The sequence below is a fragment of the Oreochromis aureus genome, linkage group 12, assembly GCF_013358895.1.
Source record: "Oreochromis aureus strain Israel breed Guangdong linkage group 12, ZZ_aureus, whole genome shotgun sequence".
Lineage (NCBI taxonomy): Eukaryota > Metazoa > Chordata > Actinopteri > Cichliformes > Cichlidae > Oreochromis > Oreochromis aureus.
This window is the reverse complement of record NC_052953.1, coordinates 8,383,969-8,403,193: the sequence shown is the minus strand read 5'-3', so window position 1 is coordinate 8,403,193 and position 19,225 is coordinate 8,383,969. Positions and strand designations below refer to the sequence as shown.

At 38.5% G+C, this 19,225-nt stretch overlaps 1 protein-coding gene across 1 annotated transcript in view; it reads right to left on the bottom strand.

Moving 5' to 3' along the window:
* Positions 1 to 828: 828 nt before the first annotated feature.
* nf2a (neurofibromin 2a (merlin)) overlaps positions 829 to 19,225 on the bottom strand; it is a 32,137-nt gene continuing 13,740 nt past the window's right edge. Inside the window, exons 5-16 of the mRNA XM_031747121.2 lie at positions 17,831 to 17,899; positions 15,930 to 16,012; positions 14,399 to 14,474; positions 13,699 to 13,833; positions 13,255 to 13,329; positions 12,967 to 13,080; positions 12,438 to 12,560; positions 11,958 to 12,175; positions 10,583 to 10,688; positions 9,107 to 9,225; positions 5,341 to 5,500; positions 829 to 1,701 (exon numbers count right to left, since the gene is read on the bottom strand). Of these exons, the coding sequence (XP_031602981.1) occupies positions 1,651 to 1,701; positions 5,341 to 5,500; positions 9,107 to 9,225; positions 10,583 to 10,688; positions 11,958 to 12,175; positions 12,438 to 12,560; positions 12,967 to 13,080; positions 13,255 to 13,329; positions 13,699 to 13,833; positions 14,399 to 14,474; positions 15,930 to 16,012; positions 17,831 to 17,899 (1,329 nt within the window). The 3' untranslated portion in view covers positions 829 to 1,650. The remainder of the gene's footprint in view (positions 1,702 to 5,340; positions 5,501 to 9,106; positions 9,226 to 10,582; positions 10,689 to 11,957; positions 12,176 to 12,437; positions 12,561 to 12,966; positions 13,081 to 13,254; positions 13,330 to 13,698; positions 13,834 to 14,398; positions 14,475 to 15,929; positions 16,013 to 17,830; positions 17,900 to 19,225) is intronic.

Genomic DNA, 19,225 nt, shown 5'->3' with positions numbered 1-19,225 from the left:
CGAGTAATGTAAGGGATTACCATTGCAAAAATGGTAATTAGATTACCGTTACTTTCCCGTAGGAACGCTGCGTTACTGCGTTACTAAAACCGTGAGTTTTTGCGAGAATGTCTCATGATAGTGACGTGGCGAGTGCAACGTTCGTGACAACAGCTGTCTGCAGATCAACAATGGATAATATATCAAGTACGGGAGAGAGTATGAGCGTGCAGCGTTTAAAGCGTGGAAGTACTGACCTTACTTTGAGTTTGATTCCATAAAAAGTGACAAAAACATTAGCGTCCGTTGTGCGTGGAAGAAAACTTCTTTTACAGCGAAAAAAACCCCTTAACTTCCAAGCAAGCGCCGAAAAGCGCTCGACTGTAATGGGAAATTCACAGAGAAACTCATGGAGTCTTCAACTGACCGCTGCGGCACACCTGCACCAGGGTAAACCTCCGCCTACCCCAGTCCTGCTTTACAGGTGAAAATAGAGCAACTAGCCTTTGACTTTATTTATTTTCTGCTGTGTTTTACTTGCATCTATTTGAAAGCGTGAGTGTAAACACAAAAAAATATTTTATTTTATGTGCTGGAATGTGCAGAAAATAGGTTTAAATGTTAAACAAATTTCTTCCAGTCAGAGAATGTTGCACATAATTAAATTTTTGCTTGATGCATAAAGTTAAAAGATGAAAACTAATAAAACAAGTTTTAAAAAGAGACTTTTCCATTTGATTACATTTTGTATGATGAATTATGCAGAAAAAGTAGAATTGGGCTGAAAGATCTATCGCTTTATCACCTATTCAGGTTGTAAATCGTGTTTTTAAAAAGTAACTAAGTAACTAAGTAATTAATTACTTTTGAAAATAAGTAATCAATAAAGTAACGGGATTACTTTTGGGGGGAAGTAATCAGTAATTAGTTACTGATTACTTTTATCAAGTAACTTGACCAACACTGGAAACCACAGATCACAAAATAAATGGCTCCTTAAATGACCAGTATTTAATGGTCAAACATTCAATTCCAAAGGTGGAATCCATCAGGATTATCAGTAAAGTTGACTATAACAAATGGTTGAAGCAGCGGGAAGTTTAAGATCAGTTGTTGTTTACAACACTAAATATTAAACATTTGCTTCAAAGTGGGATTGATATATAATGATCACCTCTCTTGCTCAGATCTGTTCACGTTAATTTCTTCTTGAATTATGAAACAGCTCTGCAATCAGATAATACAGAGCTGGACAAGATATAATAACCAATTTAAGCACCACAGTACTGTTTCCCTCCCTTTTTCACTGTCAATGCTTATTCTCTGACAATAACAAATCCCACACACAAGTTCACTTCAAAACATTCCTGGAGCTTGTGCTGTATGAAACACACTCTCACTGTAAACAAGCACTCATTTTAAGAATGAATTTAAGATTTAGTGCAGGAACAGGCATGCATTCTTATTTGTGCACACGCAAGGCACCAAGATTTGGTGCAGATTAAGGCAGTGGGCATGTTTTTGTTTTGTTTTGTTTTTTGTCCACAGTGTTTTTTCAGGAGGAAGAAAACCATAAAGCCTTGCAGGGTGATCTGTCTTTTCAACTGACCAGGAGTGCATATAGAAGAGGTTCTTGGCAGTTGTTCATCCTCATCTCTGCAGCTCTGTTGTTTAAAGTTCCTCAAAGAAGGCAACCCTGGACTTGGTGCTCTGTAGTGTAAGCTGTGTAAGAATCAATAACAAAGGTGTGGTGAGGTTTTATATGAGGGGTAAAAATAAACACAAGAAGAGGAGTATTCTGGCAAGCAATCAAAATAAGTAAAAAGACAGAAATCCTTATTGAAGATTATGATGATGAAAGTCATCACCTGGCCTTTCTCTTAGCCTTTTTGCCTGATCTAATCCTTCCGTCTATTCCCTGTACACACAGTCTGTGCAAGACCCTGACTTTCAACCGAGAGACCATAAAAAGAGTGCAGTGTGCAGATGGTCAGCATGCTTATACATACTGACACAATAAGAAATGTGATTTGACAAAAAATTGGTTAGCAGGTAGCTGTAATTCTGAATGTACACACATGCATGTTTAATCCAATTATTTCTCTGATGAAGCACTTTTAATTAGACACAAAGCCAAACACGTAATCTGACTTGTTTCCCTTGACTAATCAAAAGACTAAATGATCACAAGAAGAGGATAATTGGAGATTCTTTGGTGTGTTTACTGCAAATATACCCCCAAGGTTATTCTGATTGTAATGAATCTCTGATGGTGTAAAGGCATGCAATGTTGTTGATACAACTTACATAGATTATAATATCCAGAAACTGAAAGAAAATCTGCCTCTATTAAGGTTTACAACTCAATCAGGGTACAAAACAACTTTGCAGGTTTTCCAGCTCTATTCTACAGACAATCAAACAGATGAGGAGAGAAGTGGAAGATCAATGCCAGTCAGAGAAAGAACTGTTAATTGTCTTTCTCTCCAGGTTTAAATGAGCTGGTGATGGATTAATTTGGGTCACTGGCTGTGCTTTAACCCTTCAGGCGAATCTAACCGTTGACTTATCTAATACTGCATAAGAGCACACCAAGGCAAATTGGCTGGGCAAACTAGTTTCTCTCTTTAACATCTGTAGGGTAAAGGGAATTAAACCGACTGCCAAAGTCAATATTACACGGGGGATGAAGGAGGACAGTTCGGGAAATCCAGTTTTTTTTCTGGGGAATGTGCTGATTGAGGGACTTAAGCAAATCCAAACAGATAATGTGTGGGAAGGGGATGGATTTGCAGTGTTATGTTTACTGATCACCTTCTAGTGTCCCTGCTGACAGAATGCCTGAACTATATTTGTGAGTGTTAAAGTCTGACCGCATGCTTATCTGTATCTAACTCGCAAGCATTTTTCTCCACACTGGCCACAGACTCCACTTTAGAAAGAGCAAAAACTCTTTACTCAATGTTCCAGGTATTAGTGCTATGAATGACACGGCAGCAAGATACTTCCAGAAAATAAATGCTTTTGTGTGATGTTTTGGTACAATAGCTAACCTCCTTTGTCTGCCACTTCATACGGTCTGAATGGACTGCCACATATAGCATAAAAAAGCACTGCCTCTCTTAAACTTCACACAGAATCTCTAAAGCTCTTGTATTGAGACTTATTTACAGAGAATGAGCTCTCTGTAAGCTCTGGTGCTAACAAAACAGAACCTGTGGCCTGGATGAAGTGCAAAGGCACTGTGCCGTGTTAAAGGAACGTTCATTAATCATCCAAAGGGGGAGAGCGAGTCTGGGAGGAGAAAACTTTGCCCGGGGTTGCAGCTGGTCCTGATGCTTTGGGCTCAGTGATCTGTGCTTCGTTCCACATTCCCTCTGCTCTTCTTTTCCCACTGTCTCCTCCTCACTCCAACCACCCCCTGGTCAATAACTTCACAGTGCATTCTTGGAACTTATCCGTGACTCAGCCTCCCTCAAACTCCTCTTCCTTTGAACATTTTTAGTGCGCCCCCCGCCTTTCCTAAACTTCTCACCTCTTTTAGCAAAGCTGACTTAGCTTCCTCACTCTTGATTTCTTTTCCCTTCTCCCTGCAATGCCACGAGGCCTGGCCCCTTCCCTCACTAACAAGATAAATGCCAACGCCTCTGGTTCAATTAAAGCAACACTTTTAACTCAGCTCCTTTTCCACTTGCATGCCAGAGGTGCCCCCATCAATCCAAATGACTAATCACCAAGCAAAAATCAATTAGTGCTCCCCCTAACAAGCGTATTTTACACTGAGACAAAAAACGAAGGAGGGTGGGCTCTTTTGTTACACAATGTGCTGTGAACAACCCAAATTTTTATTTGATACTTTTATTTAAATTAGAGAGATACTGGAGTGGTAAGATAAAGGAGAACAAGTCTAATCTACCAGTTCATCAGAGGACAGCGGAAATATAATCTTTTTATAACAATGCCGCTGACTTTGACCAATCAATTATGAAATATCCCACAGGCCAAGAGCCTGTCACATCTACTGTTTTTATATCATTACTAAACCAGAGACTGGGCGAGATGAAATCGCTAATACTAATGGAGTTGCTAGAAGATGAATGCAAACACACAGATTTTCACAAAGACTGTACATAAAGGATGGACACAAGTAGCTACTGCGATGTCACCTGTTGTTCCAATGCGAAGCCTTGAGCTGACCTCTTTCTCTGGTGCCATTTTTGTCTTTGGAACCAGATGTGTCACAGCAACAGGTAAATATAATTTGGAAATACATCACACTGCATGCTCATATGGCTGCCTGTCAATCACATACATAACCCCTGTAGCTTACCCTGCTTTAACCTACTTTTTGACTCACATGAGCACCATAATTTACAAAATGGCTCAATAAGACTTGAGTGACTGAGACCATAAATTCATGAATACTTGTTTTTGCACATATAGTCGTTGCCCGCTGCCAGAAACAACGGCTTTGTTTTTTTAGACCTGTTTGCTAAGTCCATCTTTTATATACAGTTGTCGTCGCTACAATAGGAGGGGGCCATCCAAGAAGAAATTTGAAATTGAAAAATTAACCTGTGGCTAAGTGAAGACTATTGCTATTAACTGATGCTGTGTCAATAAACACCCTGCATTTTGGATAATGTGATGGTTTGGTATTATATGAAAGATTACTTTAAATTTGGAATATGACATACGATCAGTATTGAGAGTTTATACTGTAAATGTGGCTCATGTAAGCTCATTGGATAGCAGTTGAATGGCTTAAGTAACTGTAAACGTAGTGATGTGTTTCTCACTTCATTAGATGTTTTAGTGCTCATTTATATTCATTAACCATGAGAAAAATATCAGATGCATTTGCTTCACTTCCAGAACCACTTTATGCTTCAAGAGTTGCTTTTTTTTAATTAAAGTAATGATCACATGTACCTGGCATCAGTAACAGTTTGTCTCCCCCTAAAACTAAAGTCAGAGTAGCTTGAAATAGTAGTAGCTGCTGAGACAGCTTTACATAGCTTTATTGTCTCTTCTTCTCTGAACTGCACTGCTAGTGCCCATGCACCCGCTGACATCTTGAAATTTTATTTTCAAAATTCAGAAAGATGTTTTTTTGTTAGATGTGTGGGTGTTTATTGATGTAGTGTAATATCTGATTATCCGTTTTTCCAATATATAACCTTGAGGTAAACAGCAGAGGTAATCAGATTTCTGTTTTGGAACTGAAGGCCTATTGAAAACTATTTCTGTGTGAACACATATATGGACAGACAAGGCAAGGTTATTGGGAAACATCTTATTTTTTAAGGACTGTGTATGTTTATGTGGCACTGGCATGCATGCAGCTGAGCTGGGAGTTACCTTTTTAAAGTTGCTGTGCTTGCTGGTCCCCTGTTCTGTGTTCTGATTGTGAATGATGTCTAGAGGAGTCTCCCTCTCTTTCAGCTTCAGACTTTCAATCTCCGTCTTCAGCTCATTCAGCTGTTCCTGCAGGTGCTTGCTCTTCTCCATGTACTCAACCCTATGCATGAACAAATTGCCAGTTGAGAAACAGCCATTATTTCCATGCTCATTAAGAATAAACACAGTGACATAAGGTCAAAGATAATAAATGTACATATTTAAGAGATATACATAATCCTTAGTGGGAGTCCTTCATCATACTGTACTATAATCAAGTTAATCAAAAATATTTAAAAGCAATTAAGTCCAGAATTACACCATATGATTTCATATCAAATAGGCCAAAGGATACATTTTGGCTTAAATGTATAAGTTTTGGCTTTAAAAGTGGTATAACACGATAATGTGACACCGCACAAAAAGATAGAATATGTGGATTCAAGTCCACTAAAGATAAAGACAGAATGTCCTTTTCTGTTTGAAAATGTACTGCCAGCAGTCTGTAGGAAGTAGCTAAAGCCTGCCACAGTGACATCTCGCGGTAATTAGCACATCCATCCATATCATTGTGTCAACTGTCCTTCTGTCCCTGCATATAACACCCAAGAAGGCTGTTTTCATCACATAATTTTCAGTTTCTGGCATCAGACAATAGAATGAGCATGAAACAGTGACTGATATGAGGCAAGTTAAGACTAGACTGTTAAGACACTTCCAAGCCATTTCCAAGCTGATGTTTTGATAAAATCCTTATTTTCCCACTGTGATGTAATCTGACAATATCACTACGTAGATAAGCTAAAGGCAATAGCTAACCTTTGATTTCAGCTATATTCGCATTTAAAAATTATTATATCTTCAGAGATCTAGTACATTTGCATTGGCAGCTCATTCTGCTGCCAAGTGATGAGCGAAAAAAAGAGTGTAACTCTTTTTTTTTTAAATTGTTGTTTAGGGCGTTAAAAATTGCTAATGGCACTTTGAAAAAAATCACTAAAAGAAGCTTATGCGCAAGTTCAATAAGGAAGATCTGTATTCCCACATTTGCCTGCATTTTTGGGTGTCTGTGCTGCTAGTCTATCCTGTCCATGACTTCCTCTTTCCCACACTTTCAAACTGAATTTTGTCATCATCGCTCATTTCCATCACCCATTTTCATTCTTCTTTCTTCCTGTCAGCCAATCAGCCTCTGTTGTGTGTGCTTTAAACCTCACTGCTCCTCTGTCATTCTAACTCTCCGACTCTCTTTCCTGCAACCCACGTCCTTCCCATCTCAGCTTCCACCTGCTTCATCTCTGCCACCATAAACATGTAGACTCCGGGGGGTCCTGTCCTACTTCCTACCATTGCCACACTCCGCTCTGCTATGTAGCTTCATTGGAGTCTAATAGTCAAACTCAAACTCTGTTCTTCAATAAATCATGTTCAGTCATTTTAAATGATCTCTTCTTATTGTAATAAAGTTGGCAACAATGTGAAGAAATTTTAATCAAGTGGAGCTGGGTATGCGTGTGAATGCAGAGGGGAAAAATGAGCTGGAAAAATGTAATAAATAATTTTTATCACTTGCTACTTTAGCACACTATAGTAATGGTGAAACTGCTGAAAACACACACATAAGGCACCACAAACCAGACTTACTAACAGTGTGTACCATTGTTAAAAAGCTACTGTCTCTACTTACTAAAGAAGTGTAGTGTCAGTTTTGTGACTGAGATGTGTGGAAAGGAGAATTTTTGTGCATATGTATTTACAAGAGTTTACTTCTCAGAATGCAACATTTGGAGAGCAACTTATTTAAATGAATAATGCATTACATGAATAAGATTTGCAACACATTGTTTCCTAGAAATTGTATATTTCTGTATTTCTGTTCCAATCAATAACACTGGTATTATAATCAAACAGAGCAGAACTGAACTGAACTTAACATGTAGTGTCAGAGGGAGGGGGGAGGATCCCCCGATACAAAAAGTATACATGCATGTGTGTTTACGGGTCGATACATTACCTTCTTCAGTGTTCAGTGTGTTTTAGACACATTTCTACACAGACACTGGTACACACACACAAAAAATCTCTGCATGGGTTTTGAAAAGTAGTTCACACACATCCTGACTTCATGTACGTTCTTATTTGTTCTCTTGTTCCTTCATTTTCTTTCTTTCTTTTTTTTTTTTACTTCTATCTGAGCAATTTAATACCATATTAAAATGTCTATCAAAACTCAGATATTAATGGGACCTGAGTTAGTGTGTAAGATTAAATTACTACGTACCCAGAGACTCACTATTCCTGCAGAAAAAATAAGAGCAGCACATGCATTTCTGCACGAGGGACACTAAAAGTATCTCCATTAATAAATCAATGACCTGTGATTTGACTGTAGCTAATTTTTTGTGCTCTACACATCGTACAGGTCAGCTATTACACATAGATTTCAGGTTTATACAGTGGACGAGTTCATACTAATGCAGTTCTCCTCTGGATAAATCAGCTGCCTCTCACTGACCTGAATTGCTATTTTAGAGAGAAACACATACATAAAAGCCTGAATTTACACTGTAATATTTTTTTTAGTACATTACTCTCACCCTCTCACTCCCTCATCGGATCTGCTCATTTTTGACCCACTAATTTGAGCTGCTCTTGGCAGGATGCTGGTCATTATTGAAATGAACCGATGCCCTTGTTTATAAATTACCGCACTGTTAATAGATCACCCGCAGCACTCTCAGCTCCCATCGGCACATTTCTGCGATTGCAGCATCACGCTAATTTGGTAAAACTGCTCCTTAGGCTGAATCTCCCCCAGAAGCAAAACACATTGACAAATACTTAATGTGTATATTGTTAGATGGGAAAAGGGCTGTGACCAATGGAGAGAGATGTCACAATGATGACGATCTAAAAAAGGGGTTACTTTTAAACTTACAGGTGGACTTAAACAGGAAAACTATGAGAGCTGTTTTTGTCAATATCAAGAACAAGATCAAATCACAATCCTTCTTTTTTTTTTTAGGTAGCTCTAATTTTCTTATTGCATTCTCTTTGTTGTTCAAATATTTCACTTTTACATGTATACAAGTGTTTTTTTAATTATTATTTTGTTGCTGTATTACTTTCCTACATTGATGGGGGTTTTTTAGCTACCAGAAATACTAAAATGAAAAACAACAAAAATCAATCAGCTATTTTACAGCATGTGTCTCTCAACTCCGCTGCAGTTTTCAGGTTTTGTGAAAAATTACCAGCTAGCTGCTGCCCTGCAGTCCTACTCCTTGAATTAAAAACAAAAAACCTAATTACCTAATTAGATGACAACTAAGACCCAGGTAATTTACCCAACTGTACAGTCAGGGTCACACTTGTCAAAATGTACCTTTTCCTGTCTGCAAACAGTGACCTACAAGAACTACTGAAATAAAATGGCCAAATGCGGGCAGCGGAACAACTGCAGTTAATGCTGAGGGTCAAATATTCGCCAGAGCCCTGAATTAAAATGTGCATATTTAAAATTATGGTGCTCCTGGACCAATTTAAATCTTTCTCAAGCATATTCTGAGGTTATTCAAAAGCACTTAAAATATGTATTTCTTTTCAACTGATTAATTCCTTCCAATGACAACTGCAAATAGGTGGAACCACACATTCAGAAAGTGAGAAGGTGCAGTTTAAAGTCAAAATAATAAGTAGGATCAGCACAGGAGAACTGGCTACTCACTTCTCCTTCTCGATCTCCATGGATAGACGTTTCATGTCAGTATCTTTAAAGTCAAAACTGAGGTTCTCTCTACTGAAACTGACATCTTGAGGCATGCTGTCAGGTGCCAGTCCTGGAGACTACGATGGAAAAAAAACCAATGAGGTAGAGGCTTATGAAGTGACAGTAATAAGACTGTAATCTTAAATAACAACTAGGGGGAAAAGGCATTACTTAGGGACATAAAAATGGTAGAAAGAGAAACAAAAGGGAGCAAGACAGAATAAAAATATGTGGTTATTGCAGAGTGTATGAGCAACGATGTGTGAAAATATGACACAGTGATAACAGACAAAGTGAAAAGGGGCACATGAGCTGATAGAAATATGCTTTTAGAGCTTGACCAAATTTTTTGAAATGCATTGGTCACAACCTAATACACTGAAATGTAAATATTATAATGTGTAAGTGCACCAGTATGTCTTTACATATTTCTTTAGCATCCTCATTCATATTATATCAATCACCAGTATCTCAATGTCTGTCTGTGTGTGTGTGTGTGTGTGTGTGTGTGTGTGTGTGTGTGTGTGTGTGTGTGTGTGTGTGTGTGTGTGTGCACAGGCTAATGAATGTGGAATGTGTGGGTTTTTAACATGTTGAAAGCCCTTGTGTAGGCTGCCTGATGTGGTGCCTGGTCTTATGCAAGTATCTCCTGTTCTGTTTGGCTTTGTATGAAAACAATTGCATGTGTCAGTGTGTGAACACGTGTGTTTTAAGGAGACCAGCAACACACAATTTTCCTGATGGGGATACATTATCATTCTGTGAAACTACACTGCATGTGCACCTGTGTGTGTTTCATTATACGGCTGTATGCATGTGTATTTTTTGATGGTGTTCCACAGAACACATTTTCTGTCTGTGTCACTTGTTATTTTGCTATTTTTTATGTATAATTGTTTTGGAAATTATACATAAAGTATATCCAAGAATAAAGTATATTCAGAAATATAAATAACAAAAAAGTATATCACATTTAGAGTGATGTTTATAAACACAGAGATGCAATGAATGGTGTATTAGTTATTTTTCAAGCAAACATTCCTTTTAATTGTCAATAATGTACGATTATGCTGCTTTTTTTGGTTTTGCATGCATGTAGGAAAAGTGTGTTGGAGTTGGTGACATCATTTTGTGCTTTAGGATGTTATGAAGGGCATTTCTTTTATGTTTTCTGATCCTCTGTACACAGATCAAAAGGTAAAATGGTATAACTGAGTCAGTAATATGAGAAAATATATGGTCATTTTACTTGATTATTGGCTTCCTGATGTATTTCTGAAAACAGATTGTGAATAGTTTCAGCCTCCCTGTTTGATCGTGAACACTCATATCTGACCTTTTCAGATGCTATGTACTGCACGAATTACGTTATCTACCTATGCGTTTGAAGAATATGTGAAGATCGAGCCTGTGTGTGTGCCTCGGGTCAGTTACCATATAGACAGCCTTGCTGGTAATCTCCAGCAGCTTGTTTTTTGCTCTGCGCTCAGATTCCCTGGCTTCCAGCAGGTCCTGTTTCAGCTGCTCAGCCTCCTTGGCCCTGAGGTATAAACAGACAGAGAGATTGATACTTTATTCTTTCGTTCACCTCCCAGTCCTTCCAAGGAAACAGAATTATCTAAACCAAATCCAAAAATTATCTTACATAATTGGTACATTGGTACTCAGTGAACCAGGAATGTCACTTTGTTATTACGTAGGTGATTGATGTATGACCCCAGAAGACAATCTTTCCCGACTCCATTATTTCACCATCGAGTATCCGCACAAAGATATAAAAGTGTTACATGCGAGAGATTACATTTCTTTTGATTGTGTTCCTGAACATTCAGCAGTTGTGGGGGAGCTATGTGCCTCGAGGGTTTGAGTGGACAGAGTCATTTACATGTTGAGTACCACAGGTTTAAATTTTCTCTGTTGCAGAAAAGTGCTCATCCAAAAATTCCAGTTACTGAGAAGTGGTTAATGGTATCCATTTGAAATGATTGCCTAATAAACTGTGAAGTAGAGGCTGTAAAGTGATATTCTTAGAATGTATATTGTTTTTGTATGGAAATGAATTGATTGGCATCTATTAAGCTTTACAAAACCACTCACTCAAGTCCCACTCTCTTTATATCCATCTGACTGCTACCGAAATAAGAAAAGTCAAGAGCGCACGGTGTACTTGACTGATTTTATCTACTTCAGGAAGTTTAAAAAAGAAAATGTCAAAATTGCTTTGCAAGGAACAGATAAACCCAGATCAAAAATACACATTTAGTACTGTAGAACTTACAAGTACTACAGTGTTATAAAAGAGACTCTTTGACAGGGACCACCACCATCACTTGGTATTGCTACTATCCGTTAACTAACACAAATACTAGTGCTTCTAGTTCAAATGACGTGCCTCAGACCAAAGGAGTGAAAGGAGTGCATAGTGACTCAAGCTGCAGTACAGAAACAAAGGTTTGAAATTAAAATTTTAAACAAGTTTTAAGTTCTTATTTTTTGACGTGCTCCTGGGCCACTCAGGACTTCACTGCCATTCCAACTAGAAATTAAAAATGACTGTGAATGCAAATTTGTGTACACACACACACAACCACAGATACAAGATTGCAAAGTGACAACTATACAATCCTTGCTGTTTCAGCTGGCAATAAGGAAAAACAACTCTTGGGAAGTTAGTGAGACGTGGGAATAAGTTATTTATATCTGAAAATTATGCATTGTGTGCATGTGAGTGCAAATGTCTGATGTGGATACAAAGAGAGAGGATTTGGGTGAAATGCTGCTTATTGAAATATTGCTTATTGCTCCCCACCTCCTTTCTGACTCCTCGGCCATCTTGAGGGCTACCATCTTTGCCTCCAGCATCTTCTGTTCCATGAGTCGCCGCTCTTCCTGGCCACGGATGGCAGTCACTTTGATACGCTGCATCTCTGTCTCAGCCTCGGCGGCTTTCTGGGCCAGCAGCTTGGCCTCCTCCTCTGCGATCTGGGCCTTTTCAGCCAGCAGGTCCGCCGTCTGCTCCGAACGCAGCTGGAGAGATGAAGGAAGCGCAGGAAGAAAGGGCAAACACATGCAGAAGACGAGGACAACACAAGTTAAAAACAGAGAGAAGATATGTCCAAGAAAAAGCTGTAATGGGAGGTACATGCATGCACACTCAGAGGGAATTTCCTGAAGATATTGTAGATGTTAAAAGAAAATGATTTTGTTTTAAATCTGGCATATACTGCATGTCTCACAGCCATCAACACAATTGGTTAATTCCAGAAGGATCCAATCAGCTCAATCTTACCAGTGCCTCATTGGCCATGTCAGCTTCATCCTGCAGCTGAATTAGTCTCCTCTCCAATTCATCCCTGGCTCTCTCCGCTTCCTCCCGCAGCTGTTTCTCCCTTTGCAGACGTTGTCTTTCTACCTGAATTGTATATACATTACAGTGTGGTAACAGGAAACATGTAAGAAGACAGATTAAAAACAAAGATCTGTTAACATAAAGGTGGAAAGGTAACTGAAGTGGAAAAGATGATGTACTGTTAAAAAGAAAAAGTGACAAAGTTTGACTGAAATACATCAAAGCAGCACAAACTATGTGATGACATCCATAAGCAAGAGAATCAATTCTCTTTAGTGAAATGTTCATGCATTGAAAATAAAGTAACATTTGTAGAAAATAAAAAGATCAGATCTGTGTCAGTTCAACAGGGGACCACACCATTTTTATTAGAGAGAAATCAGGTTCAAATTTGTGTTTGTATTTGAATAAAAATTTGGAAACAAGTTCAAGCCATTCTTCTGTTTCTGTGCTTTTCTATTACCAGTACCTGTTTTCTCGCCCTCTCTTCTCTGGCCTGAGCCTTCATCTGCTGTACTTCAAGTGAGTCCACCCGCCGCCGGCGCATAAACAGGTCGTGGTTCCCAATGCATAGCTGGAGGATCTACATAAGAGAAATGGTTTACAAAACTCTAGTTTCCCACTAACTACTAGTATTTGTCTTTATGTTCACAATGATAAACAAAATCAGTAATGTTTTTCAGACTGCTCAAGTGTATAATGAAAAGCAGTACTTACTAATCATGCTCAAAACAACTTGTATCTCAGCTCAACTCACCAGCTTGTTGACTCTTAGCCGTGAAGAGTTGAACTTGAAAACATTGGCTTTCTTGTCCAGAGGTTTGATTGTAAACTAAACATTGAAGAAACAAGAAGATGTATTATCAAACATCTAATAATAATTATGTATTATCAAATGACAAGATAAAAAGACACACCTGTTCTGTAAGACAGTTTCTTTGGAATCCATAGAAACACAACAGGGAATTTTATTTTTTTCCCATTTTAACTGATGTTTTTTATTGTAATTTAGCTGTAATTTAACTTAGATAACTCAAACTTAACATAATTAATAAAAACATTGAAAACTGACAATGAACAGTGGTAGCTCACACTCCTAAAAGTATCATACTAAATTACCGCATATACTCCTGTGACTTCAATTACCTTCTCCTTTGTCCAAACAATCTATATCAAGATGTTAAACTGCAGATTTTCCCACCTCTTTGTCGCTGTATGAGATATTGCGAATCTCATTCCAAGGAAAGGAGCACTTGGGTGTCAGCTTGTTGTCTGGCTCGTATATGTGCAGCCCCAGGGCATCTACTCCCAGAAGAAGATCTGTTCCCTTTTTATTCTGAAGCATATCAGCAGAATAAACAAAGCTTTTTTATTACCCAGCTGTTCAGGGACACTGGCAAGCAGCTGTGAAACCACCCTTCCGGCCACCATTCATTTGTACCTGCATTAAACAGAAGTGGCTTTGTGATGCTACTGCTTGCCAAAACTATTTGCTAGATTTGTGATAAACATCGCCAGTTGCAAGGTGTATATATGCAGTCTGTGTTTGTTAACCTGAAAAGGAATGCTTGAAAAGTATTTACTTAAGTCGGGTTTGACTTTTTGTTGATACTTCAAAATGTCTTGGCTTTTAGTGAACACACTGATAAAGGCCATAGGCGCCACCAGTGGATTACTTTTTGTTACAGGGTTGTTTTTGTGATGACTCACCTAGAAAATACAGAGCTAAATAGCACTGTATACCTATTTCTTAAAATATAACTAATAGAATCAAAAGGCAATCAGTTAAGTCAGGCTATTCCCACCACTTTAATTAATAGCAACATGGTGAAACTGACACACCTCCAAATCCCTTATATCACCTGCTTTTGCGATGATAGAGCGAAGCAGCATTGACTCACCCTGATTAAAAAGTAATTCACGCCATACATGTCCAGGTCCTGAGCTATTTTTAAATACTCCATCTCAGCTTCATCCCTAGTTCAAAGACAGAAAGAGAGAAAACGATTGAGAGGGATCCAGAGGAAAGAGAAGAGAAAGACAGAGGGTGGGAGGAGAGGAGGTGCAGAAGTAGAGCGAAACAGGAGATCAGACCTTGTTTCTTCTCCTTTTGTGTGTAGCATCTGTCGTGTTTGTGTGATCTATAAAAACTCTGCCACACAGCTCTTGCGAGGGTGAGAACATAAGCACAGTGCTGACACAAAACACAACTATAATTCCCTAACAGGCTTAAGAGGTCATGCTTGATGGCAAACAAGAGTTATTCTGATGCCTCCAAGACTCTAAATACTGCAGGAGAGAAAACAAATGCACAAAACTCTTCTCTTCGCCCTTTCTTTCTACGGTGCTGTTAGCAAGTCAGGGTCAACTCAGCAAAAAAGAAAAAGAAAAAAAGAACATTAGCATACTTTGATGGCTGAGCAAAAATTAGGACAGACGTGGCCCTAAACTTTTAATGGCGGGCTGCATGATATGGGTGGTTGGGAAATTGATGGTTTAAGCTTCATCAAAGTTTTAACAGGAGAGAGAGAATTATGCCAAGTAAACAAATTTTAACTAGGTTGGACACTGAGGATCTGAAAAAATAATATGGGAGAGCTTGATTTATGAAAAAACATGTAGAAGCACATAACATGTCAATTGCTTTGATGTGTTTATGCGCTAACTTCACGGCTGTGCTGCCACTGAGTTGGCAGAGAAACAGAAAGACATGCCAGATCAACCAAAGCAACTGCCTTTGTGGGAGTTCCTGCTATAGCAAGGGTCTCCAGGACGACATCGTGCTGGGTGAGGACCACCAGCTTCCCTCCCACTGATTGGGTTGAGAGGGTTATTGATCAGTACCAGTGACTCAGTTATTACTTTTCCAAGTGCTGAGGTTTATGGCTTTTAGAAATCACTGTCCAGCATTGAACTCACCACCCACAGAGTTGTAAGACACTCCACATCCCTCACACTTGCTCCCTAATCATTTTCAGCTTAGCTCAGTTTAGCAGTGGAGCAAAGTGCAATGGCACAAAAATAGATTTTCATTCTCCTGTCATTTTAGGTTCACTACAGCAATTAGGGCAATACAATATCTACAGTGCAGTATTTACTCTAAAATAGCTACATTAATTTTGGTTCTTATGAATGTAGAGGGTATTTAGTTACACTTAAATGATGTAAATTGATAAGTTAATGGACTTTGTTTTGGGGTCAGCAATACATTTTTTAACAGTTCATCTAGTAATGCTGCTTTTAAAAAAACCTCAGTTCAGAGACAACTGCTATGAAATCCTTTTTGCATTTCAATGTAAGCCGAGTCCAGTTTTACATAAAACATTTCTTGCAGTATCAAGTTTTAGGCACATCCTGTGTGAACTCAAAACTTAAATAGTGCTGATGACTGTGGAACTTCACAGCAGTCCAGTTCAGTGCGGCAGCTTTTACCTAGTCCTACCCCTGTGCTCTGCATAACATGCTGTGATCCTTTCCTCCCACATTTCTGGAGTCATCTGGTACAAGTTAATCACCTGAAATGGAGAGGAACAGCTTTAAATACAGAGGATATAATACATATTGAAATGGCCATGTGACCTGACCTCGGATAACCAGAAAAAGATGGATGGATGGATGGATGGATGGATGGAAAATGCTAATAATGCAATAATATAGCAAATATGTCAATCGAGAGTAAACTATCACACCAGATACTTCAGTTCACTTATCTCTAAATTGGCCTTCATTTTGAGATCAACTACTCACCTGTAAAGCTTTAAATTACTGTAATTCTTGTAATCCTACTGAGTTAACAACATCTATTTATAGAAACATACATTGCTACATCAAGTGTCTCCAGGACCACATTTTGCCATGATCACACACGCACACTGCCTCACGAGGTGAAAACAATATCAGCTATGCTTTTGTGAATGGTTACAATTAGAAATGGACCGATCCGATATTACGTATCGGTATCGGTCCGATACTGACGTAAATTACTGGATCAGATATCGGAGGGAAATAAAAAATGTAATCTGATCCATTAAATATCAAAAAAGCACTTCACAAAACTTGCGACATGGCGTAACTCGGCTCATAACCGTAGCACGTTGCAGCAGTATGCGTCACGTGATAGAGCGGCTGTGTGTATTTGTAGCCTCGCTACCAAACCAGCATTTCATCTCCGAGGAAGTTATCCCAGAGAGAAGTAAAGCAAGTGTGTAAGTTCATCTCTGAATGTTTGTAACGCATTCCCACGTTAAACTTAACAACCGATATATGGAGCGACTGCCTCTCTCTCTCTCCCTCTCCTGCTGCTACTTCAATCATGAAACTGATCAATGATCAGCTGATCGGCTTTTCTGTCGCGAGTCCTTCTCTCTTGTTTGTTTTTGGCCCACTTTGCACCAGAAAGATGAAACCAGCGGCTGAACAACAGCAGCACGTTTAAGGTTGATAAGCTGTTGTTAGAATTTAGTTAATATGACTTTCTACACCAGGATCCTTTTCTACGTAGATGACGGCTGGTAACTGTGCAGGGGCGGGTCTAGCAAAGTTTAGCCAGGGGGCCGATAGGGCATGAACAGGGAAAAGGGGGCACAAAGACATACTTTTCTTTCTTATTCTCATTTAAAATGTCTAGCATTTAATAAATAATTATCCGAATCTTACACCCAAAGTTTTAATCTGATGTAAAATGTATAGAAGTCCATTACTGTATATAGTAACTGTTAAGTCTAATATACCCTAGTAAGCTATAGTACTTTTTCCTTTGGGAAGGTACCATCTGTGCAGTCTGCAATTCTGTTGAAGAAAGATGTTGAATCTATTTAATTATTCTTGAAAAATAATTGATTTCTATCCATTTTTTTTCACACTGCATCAAATTAAAGTTGATTACGTCGATTAAGCATCATGAGGTGGAGGGTGGGGGGTGGTTCCCTATTTTTTTTTTTTTTTTTTTGCTGGGAGTTTTCAACCCTATTAGTTACGTTGCTTACTCTTTAAAATACCAGAATAGGGAGGATGGAGTAGGTTTAAGTTTATTAGATTGATCAGTATTGCTGAACTATGAAATATTTTGGGTGCAGTGTATTTTTGGCATACAAGTATAACAGAATAGCTTTAGTGTTTTGTGTTTTTTTTAACTTGAGTATGAACTTATACAAAAAGCAGCAAGATATTAAAAAACAGTTTTATTGATTAAAAAACACACTATATCGGATTCATATCGGTATCGGCAGATATCCAAATTTGATATCGGTATCGGACATAAAAAAGTGGTATCGTGCCATCTCTAGTTACAATATCAGCCTCTCTGTCACAGCCGGTAAATGGCCATCACTCACCCTCTTTGGCAGCAGTTCCTCCTCAGCCAAGAAGCCAGGCTTGTGAACAGCAGGGTCATAATCTCCGTACTGTAAAATAGAGCAAAAGTGCCCCAATTGTTAAAATCACTATCCACCTTTCATCCAATAACAGCGAAGACAATATCTCTCCTGGGAGCTGTTCATAAGTTAGAACTAGAGCACCTTTAAGAAAATGGTTTCCTGGACAATGAATGTCATTCATATGCACTGCACATATCAGAGCCCAGCTGTTGGAAGACGGTTTAAATGATGTTATTAGAAATATCTCTGGGACAACTGAGATCACTTATCAGCATAGATCTAGGGTGCAAATTATGTTATGCATGTTTAAATAGAGATATAGATGGATTAGGCATCACCAACTGAGGAGTTGTGGGAATTTGCTCTGGGCTACAGTAAAACAGGTAGAAGGATATGAATTATACATGCGGCTATAGTCTGAAAAGTGGAGATTTTTTAGAGTTAATATGAACACAGACTTTCTTTATGCACAGCAGTACATTGCTATATGCACCATGCACTTTGTGGTTGATGTAAGATGAGTTTGGTAATGAGTACAACAATTTTTAATCCTATAGTTTATATTTTTGGGAATTACACCAAGCAACAAACAGTTCTTTACTGTCCCAAAAAGTTGATTCTGTTCATCTGGACGTAGCGTTTTCAATGGGAGAAACATTTCATCACTCCTCCAAGTGACTTCACAAATCAACTTTCTGAGATTTCCTTACCTGGATGATTGAGCATGCATCGAGACAGTTCTTTATTGTGTGACTACCAACTCAATTTTTAATATGAAAATCTAACTCTATTTAAAAGTTGCCCTTCAACAGTTTTCTGAATCTGTAATCCATCATGCTAACTCACTGATGAGCTGCATCTGTTGTGGTAAACCGTTTTGGAAAATTACTTTTAAGGGCATCTTAAAGTGCATAAACTGAAGAGGGAAACCATCAAAGTCACCTATGCAGTTCCTGAACCTTGGTGAACACTACACTGAAGACGTTCTGGGAAACAGAAAACAAAAAAACCCTTAGTTGTAACTCACTGCTCTGCAGAAATCAAAAATTGAATTTGTCCCATTTCTTCTAATTTTCCATAATTGATGTATGTTTACATTTCGACTGTTATCATTGTAAATATAAGTCAGAAAGGTCTGTGTTTTTTATTTATGACACTGTATTGGGGTTTTCCACTTGAGACTGACTGTGAAACTCCAAGCCTTTGAAACCCTGTTTAACCAAATACCCAGTGACAAGTGCACACCCGGTCTAGCTTGATTATAATTGTTTGCTGCATGGCTTTGTCTACTTTGATGCTGATGAAGGCAAAGTGTAAAAACATTTCCATCACACAATTAAAGGTTTTAAATTA